Source organism: Phalangium opilio, unplaced genomic scaffold, assembly GCF_054372755.1.
Source record: "Phalangium opilio isolate 3A_F unplaced genomic scaffold, DU_Popi_V2 ptg000052l_1, whole genome shotgun sequence".
Taxonomy (NCBI): Eukaryota; Metazoa; Arthropoda; class Arachnida; order Opiliones; family Phalangiidae; genus Phalangium; species Phalangium opilio.
This window is the reverse complement of record NW_028324171.1, coordinates 265,866-278,921: the sequence shown is the minus strand read 5'-3', so window position 1 is coordinate 278,921 and position 13,056 is coordinate 265,866. Positions and strand designations below refer to the sequence as shown.

The 13,056-nt window shown below is 36.4% G+C and overlaps 1 protein-coding gene across 1 annotated transcript; it reads right to left on the bottom strand.

Moving 5' to 3' along the window:
* Positions 1-3,185: 3,185 nt before the first annotated feature.
* On the bottom strand, positions 3,186-9,052 carry LOC149673359 (uncharacterized). Its single transcript, XM_089840064.1, has 4 exons — positions 8,473-9,052; positions 7,668-8,384; positions 3,897-7,508; positions 3,186-3,835 (listed from the first exon to the last, which is right to left on the bottom strand). The coding sequence occupies exons 1-4, from the start codon at positions 9,050-9,052 to the stop codon at positions 3,186-3,188; spliced, it is 5,559 nt and encodes a 1,852-aa protein (XP_089696190.1).
* Between the last annotated feature and the right edge of the window lie 4,004 nt (positions 9,053-13,056).

The following is a 13,056-nucleotide window of genomic DNA, read 5'->3' as shown; positions in this document are numbered from 1 at the left end:
AGTTCCTATAATTAAAAGTAATTTAAAGGATGAACTAAGAACTCCTTTCCTTCTTTGCAATTCACTACAATGGAACAATTAAGTAATTCCTGTAAGTCCATTGAAAAAGATATCGAAGTGAGGAAAAGGAATGCAGAGAAAAGGGAAAAGAGCAAATCTACCCCTAAACCTAAGACTATAACAAAGGCTGAGTCCCCTTGCCCAGCAAACTGGGGCTCCGCCCATAGTCATTGTTCCCCTGGGCAGTGTCAAAGCTCTTCTAATCCTCCTACTTCTCCTTCACATCCTAAATGGGAATATCCCTTACAACCTTTAGACTCTAGAGCCAAAGCTAAGGCTTACAACTCCTATAGAGGTGAAAGATCCTATACAAGATATAATAATCAGAGATCAAAATCTCCTGGTCGTCAATTGGCCTTGTCCAACCCATCTACACGTACTATCACGTGTTTCAATTGTCAGAAACCAGGTCATCTTGCACCCGACTGTCCAGACAAAAAGATTAGCAAGTTGGGGGAAGCCCAGACGGGAGAGGTCCCTCGAGCTCCCTCTCCCGGTGCCCAATAATAATAGCTTTAACTACGCGTGCGCTTCAGGTAATTTGTGACTTTAGCATCTTAGGGTTTAGAGCCGGTTCTAGGACCGATAGTGCATCATTTTGTGCGAGTCGAGTACCTATCTCGCGGCTTAGCCCATTACCATTGCTTGTTGTGGGGTGAGGAAGCTCCCGTGATTGGTTTCTCTTCGGCAATAGCTATTTTGGAGAACGTGCAAAAGTATTTCACGTGTTCAAGCTGCTAAAAGTCCAGAACTTTACCGGCTAGTAAAAAAATTTGATACACATAAATGTTGCAACAGTTGCGATCAAAAGGTTAAGGTAGGAAATAAGGAGCTGAAAGTGTGTCGCTACGGTTTTCCTCAAAACTTAACAAATGTTGCTGCTTTGAACTCGGTTTAATCAGTTATGCGCCATCGTAAAATGAAACGAGGCCAAAAACGTATGTACGATTTGCCCAGAGATGAAAACGAAGTTTTTATCAATGACTACAATCCGGCATTACTTTTGGCCTTCAAAGCCAATATGGATTTGCAGTTTGTGGCCGATTCCTCGGAACAAGTGGCGATATACGTCACGACCTACGTGACAAAGGGAAATCGGGCTGAAATGGATCAATGTTTCGCAGAGTTGGCACACGAAAGCTTGTCTAAAAAACTGGCTCGCTTATGGACTGAAATCTTTCACAAATAAGTCGGTCGGAATTTACGAAGCTTTGGACATGATGTTGGGTCAGAAAATGTTTCAAAAGTCTCACAGCACCAGGTTTATTAAAACTAACGTGAAAGAAAACCGATCCAAAGTTCTGAAATGCTACAAGGATCCTGCACGCTTGAGGGAAAATTGATCCTGAAAGCGAAGACAATTGCCAAAAAGGGTTTGTGGACGACAAGTATCCCAAATTCCCAACAAAGCCGATAGCTTGGAAGATTTAAGCTTGCTTGAGTTCGGGCGGTTTTACGATTACGTCAAGTACTCGGAGGGAGCGACAAAATCTGAAAATATACTAGAGTTGAAAAATAACCTAGGTTTTATGAGAAAGAGGATTAAGCCATACATAAGAACATTACGTTCATGACCCAATAGAGGAACCAGAAAAGTACTGATTTATTGGACGAGTTTGCAACCTTCGCTGAAGCTTTTCAAAGCTCATTAACAACGCTAAAACCCATGAGAGAATACATGAGAAATTCTCAGTATCCAAAGAAGATCAAACGAAGCGCAAAGCCTCCGAAAAAGCTAAAGAGATTTCCGCAATTTCGGATGCAGAAAGCTAGAACGATGAAAATGCTCTTCAAGGGAAAGAAATCGTCCTGGAAACAGAAAATGCGATGCACGATCTCGAAGTCGCTAAGGAAATTGATTTCGAGGGCATGGCACTAGACCAAATTGCGTTACTCAAACACTGATCAAAGTCATGGATCACTTCACCCAAGAGGGAGGGCAAAGTAAAAATTTCTGCCACTTTGTATCTGGTGGCACTGGAAAGTCCTTTTTTATTGCTACTATTGCCAACGCCGTTAGATGCCACTTTAAAAATGCCGGTAGCGTCGCATCGCCGCACCCACCGGCTTGGCAGCCCTAAATGTCAACGGCGTAATGTTGCATAGATTACTTATGTTGCCAGTAGATCATGGGCGTACAACGGAATACCATTCCCTCAATTTCGAAAATATTTCCATTATGAAACAAACTCTGGGAAATTTGAAACTCTTCATTGTCGATGAGAATTCTATGGTGTCTTCGGTATTACTAACTTACGTTCATTTGAGGTTAAAAGAATTTAGGGAAATGAACAACCCTTTCGGTGGTGTGGTTTTTTATAATTAGATGAGACCAGGATGATTTAAACAAACAGTTTTATTCAAAATATTTTTTAACTTCAAAATTTTTATATTTTATAACTTTGTCTTTCCAATATATTTAATCGCTTCTACACGACTATTTTCGATATTCTTAATACACCAGCGATATAGCTTATACACTATATTGTTCCGGTATTCAAAATTTCTTCATTTCTTAATTGTTCGTTTATTGGATCTCGCTTATACACGGCAATTAGATCCCGGGTTTCGGCACCATTTTATAATTAGATGAGACCAGGAAGATTTAAACAAACAGTTTTATTCAAAATATTTTTACCTTCAAATTTTTATAAACTCTTTTCTTATTATTAACTCCTTATACAGAGCTTCGCGTGAACGTCCTTTCCGATACAAGTCTTTTCACGTTCTTCCTATTTTGGAGAGTTTGGTCCTCTCCCTCTTATTGTAGTGCTAGATGCTAATCTCTCCTTGTGGCGCCATAGTGCCCCGTTTTCCTGTCCCCTATGAACTTAGGAAGGGGTTTTAACAATTTTCTTTCTATAGAGATTTTTCTTGGTAAAAGTTTAGTGCATTATAAGTCAAGATTGACACTTTTACTTTCTAAGGTACAATTTTAAAAGGGCTGTTAAAGTACTAGTTTTAAAGGTGTTATGAAAGTAAGCAAAATTTATTACAAAATAAAATAAACATTTAACGAAAATATAAAGATAATGAAATTTTCTTTATTGGAACTTTATGAGTTCCAACATCCTCCCCCGCCAAAGAGCTAGCGTTGCTTGCTCATGGTATTAAACTTATAAAACTTATATTTCAAGTGGACAAAGTAAATTAATAGCTCTACGTATGGTAGAACCGTGTGGTAATTTTACTACACATGATCTCATTTTTCCATCGCGTCCGCGAAACGTTTCTTTTACACGCGCGATTCGCCATAGTTGTCTTGGTTGATTTTCGTCCTTAACTAAAACTACATCGCCTTCTTTTAATTCGTTGTCAACTTGGCTGCCTTTTACTTTATGCGCGGATGATAAATGCAACAAATATTCTTTCTTCCACTTGTTCCAAAATTTGTCAATTAAACATTCTCTATATTTGTATCTTCTTCTCAAGTCTTCTCCTTTCGTAGTTTTATTCTGATTTGATTTAAATTGTCGAGACGGTAGGGTTGTTAGTCGATTTCCTACTAAAAAGTGCGCGGGTGTAAGGGGGTAGGGTTCCCCTACATCATCATTGACGTAAGTTAACGGCCGCGAATTTAAGACCGCTTCCACTTCGGTAATAACTGTTAAAAGTTCTTCAAAGATCAAGAATGAATTTCCCAATATTTTTCTAAGAATGACTTTGACTAAGCCCACTAAGCGCTCCCACCACCCTCCGTACCAAAGGGCTTTCTCCACAATATATATCCACTTGATTCTCCTATCTCCCAAGTAATCTTTTACTTTCCCTTTATCTAAATTTTTCCAAAGAGAATTCAATTCTTTTTCCACTTTTTTAAATGTTAGTGCATTGACAGTATAAATAATTGACGGAATGCCTCTTCTCGAAATAAATCTCCTCAGAGAAAGCAAAAAAACACTCGGTGGGCAAATTCGATACTATTTCCAGGTGGATTGCTCGGGTAGTAGCGCATGCATAGAGTGCAATATAAGATTTAACTTTTTCTTGTTTTTCTTTCACGAATATTGGGCCTGCAAAGTCTATGCCAGTTATTTCAAAGACTTGAGACGTGAAAACTCGATCTCTTGGTAGAGGCGCTGTTTCTTCTGTTTTTGGTTTAATTTTCCATTTCTTACAAATTAAACAAAGCTTGATGATTTTCTTAGTTAGTTGACGACCTTTGTTAATCCAAAATTGTTCTCTCACTTGAGTAAGTGTATCTGATACTCCAGAGTGTAAGGTTAATAAATGCGCTCTTCTTATTTGTAAGTTCGTATAATAATTTGGGTTAGGGAGTATAATCGGATGTTTCTCTTCATAAGTAAATTCCGTGTTGTGTAATCTCCCTCCTACTCTTAATATTTCTTGATCATCTAGAAATGGGTTCAGATCTGCTATCTTTGACTCTCTAGGCAGTTTTTCTTTTCTTCGTAATGTTTCTATATCTTCTTTGAATTCTTGTTCTTGTATTACTCTTGTCCAATAATTTTCACTTTCAATTAGTTCTTTGGTCGATAACGATCCTGTCAATTTATTTTTATTTTTGCAATTGAAAGCAAATCTCTTAATCCATCCAGTTACTCGAATCAGTCGATTAATATTTTCGAAATTTTCAATTTTAAGTACCGGTTGTAAAATTAATTTTGTCGCACTTAAATTCTGTATAGTTTTTCTAAATTGTGATCTGAGTGAATCGTCTAAAATCTTTTCTGTATTTTCATCATTCGTTAAGAGGTTGTTGGATGGCCATTGTTCTTTGGGTGTCTTAAGCCAGTAGGGACCTTTCCACCAAGTTTCTTTTTGTTTAAGTTTTTCTAAAGTTTCCCCTCGCGTTAAACAGTCTGCAGGATTTTCGAAACCCTTACAATATTTCCAGTTTTCTGGTTCTGTTGATGCTTGAATTTCTTTTACTCTATTGGCTACAAAGGGAACCCACCTATGTGAGTCTCCTTTTATCCAATTCAAGGTGGCTGTGTTATCACACCAAAAGTTTAACGTTGCTTCAGGGAAGAATTTTTTGACTCTTAACGCTAATCTTGTTCCTATCAATGCTCCTAGGAGTTCCAGTTTGGGTAATTTTACCTCTTTTATTGGCGCAACTTTCGTTTTTGAACATAAAAGGGATATGGAAACGTTGCCTTCTTCTGTCAAGTGTCTGGCATAAACAACCGCTCCAAAGGCCTTCTTGCTGGCGTCTGTAAAGCAGTGCAACTGAGTTTCTATAATATTTTCTTCTCTGTTTTCTTCATTGATATAACGAGGAATCGTAATTTCTTGAATGTACGGTAAATCCATGCAGATAGATTTAAATCTAGTCGCTAGTTGTTTCGTCAAGGGTTCATCCCATTCTAAGCCTAAAATCCAAAGTTCTTGAAATAACAATTTCAATTTGATCGTAAACGGACTTATAAATCCTAACGGATCATAAATTCTGGCTGACAGTTTAAGAATTCCTCTTTTCGTAAGATTCGTCGATTCAAGATTAACTAATACTTTTTCCGTTTGAAACGAAAGAAAGTCTAACTCAGTATTCCATACTAATCCTAGCACCGTAGTATTAGGGTTTTCATTTTCTGATAAATTTTCAATCCAACCCAATTTGATCCATTCATTCTTTAAGATTTGCGAATTAGAGTGCCATTTTCTTAAATTCATTCCAGCTGTTGACAGTATTTCTTTTGCTTCTAAACATAATTGTAACGCCTTTTGTTCATTCTCTGCGCCTGATTCAAGATCATCTACGTACATTTCATCATAGATCATTTGACACGCTTCTGTATAAGTTTCTTGATACTTTTTGATGTGCGTTCGTATTGTCGCTGCTAATATGTGTGGACTTGAATTGAGTCCGAAGGCTAAACGTGCAAATCTCAATTTTATTATTTTCAAAGGTTCTTTAAAGCTTTTCGGTTCTTCAAACCAAAGAAACCGTAAGGCATTTCTGTCGTCAGGATGAATATTTATTTGTAAAAACGCTTTTTCTACGTCTGCAGTGAATGCTATTTTATTTGCCCGAAATTTTATTAAAATGTCCAGTAGATCTGGGTTCAAATTCGATCCAGTATTAAGGCATTCGTTCAATGATAATTTTCCTTTTTCTTTTGATGATCCATCTACTACGACGCGTAGCTTTGTCGTTACTCTTTCGTTTTTCTCGACCCCCGAATGGGGCAGGTAAAATACCTGTTCTTTTCTATTCAACTCTTCAGCTGGAACTTTCTCTATAATTCCTTCCTCAAGGTATCCTTTTATAACTTTGCTATATTCTTGATAAAATGCTTCATTGTCTTCAAATTTGTGGGCTAGATATATTAATCTTCTTAAAGCCGTATGGTAATTATTGGACAATTCTTCTTTGTTCCTTTTCCATGGAAGCTTCACGGTGTATCTTTCCTTGTCGTAACTAATGTGTTCTTCAAATTCTTTTAAAGATAATTTCCTTAATTCAGATTTTTCGATGATATCTTTATCCGAAATACCAAGTGATTCTAATTCCCAAAATTCTTTTAATTGGTTTGTTAATTGTCCATCATTACTGACATTTTCTTCGTAATTCATGGTTATAGGAGAACTCCCAATTAAGGAAACGCATGTGCCAAGGCTTGATACTTCTACACGTCCTTGAATTATCCAACCGAATATACTTTCAAGTGCTACTAATTTGGAATTTAATCTCTGGATTTTTCCAGTAATGACTTGCCAATATAAATCTGATCCAATCAGTACTTGAATTTCTTCGTTATAATTTTCTTCTTCTAACCCTCTATCTGCTAATACTAATCCCAATTCATTCAACTCTTTGCGGCAATTTTCTCCTGGAGATTCAAATTTTGCGGTATTGATGTTTGGGGTTTTTATAACTTCCATTTCCAATTCTCGATCATCAATTAAACTTTTCAAAGTGATTTTTACTTTTCTTCTAGTGAAAATCGTCGGTTCTTTTGCCCCAAAAACGTGCAATTTCAATGTAACTTCTTCTATTAAATGTAATTCTAATTTTCTCGAAATATCCTCTCTGATGAATGACGTTTGACTACCGCTATCAATCAAAACTCTAACTTCTTCTGCCCTGTCTCTGTACCCTTTAAGCTGAGCGCGAGCTGTTTGAAGTAAAACAGCAGTTTCTTTCTTATCTGTAGGAACTACGGAGTTACTACTTATTTCCTTTGGAGACGTTTCTTCTACCTTATTCTCTTCAACTCCCCTTTTGCTTTCTCGTTTTTTCCCTTGTGCACACACAGCTGCGTGGTGTCTTCCATTACATTGTTTACATTTGATCTGAGATTCGCAATTTTTCGCTAAATGACCCGCTACAATACAAATGTAACATCTTCCTAATTTCTTTAAAATGTTTTTTCTTTCTTCGACTTTCGTTATGCTTTTGCATGCTTCCGACTTATGATTATATCGCTGACAAAATAAGCAAAATCCGCTATTTTGAGTGGTCATTCCCGTTATCAAAGCTGCTGATGAAGTGTACGAGGGTTTATTATCCTTTTGGTAGGATTTACTAGCGCTGTAATTCGTTCTACTATTTGTGTTTGTTCAACTGAAGTTTTGAACTTGTGACGAATGGAGCGTGTCTCCCGAGCTTTTCATTTTATAAAAATGGGCTCTTTCCCTACTTTGTAAATCTTTTCTTATAAACTCTAATAACTCTTCCGCGTCTAATTCTTGCTGTACATTTCTTATTCTATTAAATTCGACGTTTATGTCGTCTGGGAGCTTCCCTAACAGTATGGGACAAAGAATAGTTCCATATTTTTCCGATGCTCTTACTCCAAGAGCCTGGAGACCTCTTACTTCCATTTCACATACGTCAAAAAAGTGTCTATAAGCTTTCAGATCGCTTGACTTTGCAATAGGTTGTAAGTGCGTACGTTTCTTGATATGCGCTGTGACAAGGTCAGTCTTATTACCGAATCTCTCGTGTAATCTACCTATAGCAGTATCATAATTCGCGTCTGAAAATGACATTCCGGTAACCGCGGATGCAGCTTCGCCTTGTAAATAGGATTTTAAATAATTGAATTTTACACTCTTAGGTATCGAATTATTATTATGAATCGCGTTTTCAAATTGAGACCAAAAGTCTGTCCATTTAGTTATTTCTCCATTATATTTCTCTATTTCTAATTTTGGCAATGACATGTTAAAGTTTTGCGCGACAGGCTGTGGCATATAGTACGAGAAAGGTACTTGCGGATATATAGGCTGGTTTGCCTGATAAGGTAGCGTTCCTGTTCCCATTCCTTGTCCAATACCTCCCATTTGTGGTGGTATTATATTTGATAACGACACTAGCGGCGGGTTCGTTGATATAACACTAGGTACAGTTTGTACTGTAGAAATTAAAGTCTGTGGAGTCTATTCCCGCACTAGTTGTAATGAACGCTTGTGGTGAAACTGCAGGTAGTTGAAACGAACTACTTGAGATTCTTGTTCCAGGGATGAAAGGTGAAGTTATGATTAGTGGATTCTGGGCTGCTTCTGTCGATGTCGTCTCTTTGGGATTTGTACAAGATTCTGATGATTCTTCCATTATATCTCTCGATTCAGGGACTCGGATGTTTTCGATCAATTCAGGAATTCTATAAGCTGACGGTACTTTTGTAGCTTTTTCTTGCATGATGCTTATATAATGTTGTAGAGTCACTTTAGCGGTAACCATATCTTCCTCGCATTTTTCGCGAGAGTCTATTTCCTTTTCGATTGAAGATGTTGGGAGAAGTCGATATATGTTTCTATCCAATTTTCTTATAATTGATTCGTGCTCGTTTAATTTGACCTTCATGATCTTTAATGCTACTAGATTCATTTCTGCTTTCTGCGTCTCACTGTGAATCCGTTTTAGCAAATTGGTTAATTTTCGTCTCGTGGCGGTTCTCATGGCTTTTGCCTTTTCTAATTTTTCTGCAGGTGTCATTTCGAAACTGCTTTCAGAACTGACTTCATCGTCTTCATTACTTTCTTCTCCCGTTCTTTCTGTCTTTTCTTCATACTCCGCCATTATAAACTGCGATAATTCTATTTCCTTGATCTCTTCTTAATTCCTTCTTTATAACTTTGTCTTTCCAATATATTTAATCGCTTATACACGACTAGCTGTTGCCCGCGGCGTCGCTCGCGTGTAATAAGAACTTCCATCAAAATGACATAAAGAATGGGTAGATTTTACTGATGACTAATATTTTTGTAGCACCCTAGGAGCGAAGGCACTCGGCCCGTCGGGACATTTTTTATTACTTTTCACGCGGACATTATTCCATAAAAAAGGTTTTTTTTTAATTTCTTGCCGCCATTTAAAAAGATGGCAACAAAAAGAACCCGAAAGACCATTCAGCCCGTCTATAGGTTAAAGGAAACCTGTACTAAATATTTGCGAAATCGGTTGAAACGCGCGTACTTTGCTGCATAGAGAAGATTTTTTACATTTTTGGGCGCCATTTTTTAAGATGGCGGCGGATTGAAAAAATCTTTCTTAGTATGCGCCTACTACTTATGAGTATCGTTCCTGCAAATTTTCAGCCTTCTAGGGCAAGCGGTTTGAGCTGGGCGTTGATTATCAGTCAGTCTGTCAGTCAGTCAGTCAGTCAGTCAGGACTTTGATTTATATAGATATAGACTATTTTCGATCTTAATACACCAGCGATATAGCTTATACACTATATTGTTCCGGTATTCAAAATTTCTTCATTTCTTAATTGTTCGTTAATTGGATCCCGCTTATACACGGCAATTAGATCCCGGGTTTCGGCACCATTTTATAATTAGATGAGACCAGGATGATTTAAACAATCAGTTTTATTCAAAATATTTTTAAACTTCAAAATTTTTATAAACTCTTTTCTTATTATTAACTCCTTATACAGAGCTTCGCGTGAACGTCCTTTCTGATACAAGTCTTTTCACGTTCTGAGTATTTTGGGGAGTTTGGTCCTCTCCCTCTTATTGTAATGCTAGATGCTAATCTCTCTTTGTGGCGCCATAGTGCCCCGTTTTCCTGTCCCCTATGAACTTAGGAAGGGGTTTTAACAATTTTCTTTCTATAGAGATTTTTCTTGGTAAAAGTTTAGTGCATTATAAATCAAGTTTGACACTTTTACTTTCTAAGGTACAATTTTTAAAGGGCTGTTAAAGTACTAGTTTTAAAGGTGTTATGAAAGTAAGCAAAATTTATTACAAAATAAAATAAACATTTAACGAAAATATAAAGATAATGAAATTTTCTTTATTGGAACTTTATGAGTTCCAACAATCGAATCCTATATATTAGAAGCCACCAACGGCAGGTGATCAAATGCCAGATATTAGAAGCCCCCAACGGCAGGTAAACAAATCCCAGATATTAGAAGCCACCAATGGCACGTGATCAAATCTCAAATATTAGAAGCCCTCAACGGCAGGTGATCAAATCCTAGATACTAGAAGCCCCCAACGGCAGGTGATCAAATCTCAGATATTAGAATTCCCCAACGGCAGGTGATCAAATCACAGATACTCGAAGCCCCCAACGGCAGGTGATCAAATCCAAGATTTTAGAAGCCACCAACGGCAGGTGATAAAATCCCAGATATGAGAAGCGACCAACAGCAGGTGATCAAATAAGAAGCCACCCAAAAAAATGTATCCCAACAATTCCCATGAAAATTCTGAATAATTCTTAACAAAGCTCTTCCAAAGCAATTCCCGAGGTGAAATTCTCAAAAATTCCAAAATATTTACTATAGAAATTTACCAAAGACTGACAGGCCTTTTTAAGGATTCTTACGAACATTTATGTTAATATAGCATATTTCGCCCTAATTTTTACTTGATGAGAAAGGATGTGAACCAATATTAATGAAGGGTATAATATATCCTTTTATTATTAAAGGGAGTTTAAAACTTGGATTCAAAGGTGGATTGTTACAGTTCATGTTTCTTTTGTCTCTCACAATGTTTATCATATGTTGCGTGCAAATTCGCATACAAAAATTTAAATGACTTTGTACTCACTTTTATGTTTAAAGATGTTCCTTCCTTTTAGCGGTTTTTAGGCAGTTTCCACCTACTTTTGACTTTACACATAAAACTGGAATCAGCTTATTTTTGCAACGTGGTCTTGAACATGAAAATTTATTTTTAGGCCTAAATATTTTATACTAACATTTATTGTTTATCGATGCAAAAGGATCATCATCATGCGGCCATTCTGGTTTTTCCTCTTAATAAAAGAAACGTTATGATCCTATCATGAACAAATATGTTGAATTAGAATCGAGAAAAAATCTAAAACCATGGAAGGTGGTATACTTCTGCAGTCTCAAGCCTATACACACTGACGTGGATATATCGTTACCCAAACATTTGTCTTCCGCCCATGCAATGTAGTAGCCCTTTATTTTTATTGAAATCGGTTTGGAAAATAAATACTTCTCATTTATGTTTCACTTCAAAGTGCATAAAAATATATAATACGAGGTGTGAAATAGTTTACCCGTGATTCACAGTGTCAAATATGAAAAAGTGGATATTAGAAGGGTTGTTAAGCCCGTGACTAGTTTAAAATTACAGTTTTTCCCAATGGCGCTAGCGGATGAAACAATTTTACAACGACAATGTTTTGTTACGTTATTTAAGTTCTGTCCACCGGTATAAAATGTATCCCGTTAGACTGAATCTGTGTTGTAAAAACTTCTCCCATTTGTCCTTATCCGGGGGCAGGAGGATGAGTTTTAGTATTGTAATAGTACTCACGATAAGACTTCATAATCAAAGTAACAAATTCCCTCATTTGTTCCGAATTGAGGGAGTCACTCGGTGGTATGTTGCAGAACTTTATGGCCTGCATTTGCCCTGCAATATTTAAGATGTAAAAAATTACTAAACTATGAAGTCACGTCCGATATGACCTACGCTTTCCACCTGTCAGGTACTTTTGCTCAATCACTATAGTCGTGTTTAGTGTGAAACTGAGTACTACTACTTTTTTCTACGAGGGTTAACATTCTGTATTCATACGACTGTGGATTTTCCTACTACATCAAGTCCGCCTGAACAAAACTATTATACTATCACACAGATTCCTTGTACAAAATATAGTGCCTCTTTGCGAAGGTTAAAATGAAATGTGATTCATAAACTTTATGTATTTATGAAAAGAATTTATTCATTTCAATATGTTTTTTTAAATTGAATAAAATACAATATGCAAATGTTAGTCCCTTACAAGCGTGCAAGATATACGTCAGATATCAAAACATTTAAAAGTGATATCATATCTTAATGAAAGTTTCAAAATTTCGTTTTTAAACTATTAAAGTACATTTAACGAACATTTTTATTTATGAAAATCCCCTTTTAAATTAGAGCTTCCTTTTAACAAAGCATTTATTTCTTTAGCAGTGTAAAATTCATGATTATCCTAAAGGGACTTGCTCACAGCCAACATATCCTTGCTAAAAATTACACCTCAAGAGATCTTGAAGAATACCTTAAGCATTCTTAAGGACCTCTTCAGGTTTTTTTTTCGGCAAGAGTACACTCTACACTGTAGAATTTCATTTTATAATTTGAAAAACCACCAGCGCCTTGGTAGTGGCGGCAGGCGGATTAAACAGTTTTACCCTTCGTAATCAACATAATATATACTTTTAACAAGAAGCTCGCAGGCTTAACCATAACCTAAAGCTATTAGTGAAATCTATGTTAATCTAACAATGGGACAAAACTGAAGGGGTTGTTTTTAATACATTTTGTTAAGTTTCAAGTTATCTCTTCCTTGGGAACGTTATTATTTCTTGAACCTCCACAGACTTCAAAACAATAAGCTTGAATCAGTTTTTTGGTGATAATAGCAACAAGTAGAAAATAAATTTTGTGAAATAATTAAAGCCAATTTAAAAAAGCAATAGGTGTAAAATAACTACGTGTGCACTGAGATGTTGAAAAACTATTAAATATATCTACCACTTTAGTTTACTGGCACATTTATAATCTTAGACGATATATTTTTTACTTTTTCGGTGTACG

Coding starts and splice junctions, on each gene's coding strand:
- LOC149673359 (XM_089840064.1), bottom strand. CDS start 9,052: ATGGCGGAGTATGAAGAAAAGACAGAAAGAACGGGAGAAGAAAGTAAT. Junction 8,385..8,472: donor CCCTGGAACAAGAATCTCAA/GTAGTTCGTTTC, acceptor TAATTTCTACAG/TACAAACTGTACCTAGTGTT. Junction 7,509..7,667: donor TATAAGAAAAGATTTACAAA/GTAGGGAAAGAG, acceptor ACACTTCATCAG/CAGCTTTGATAACGGGAATG.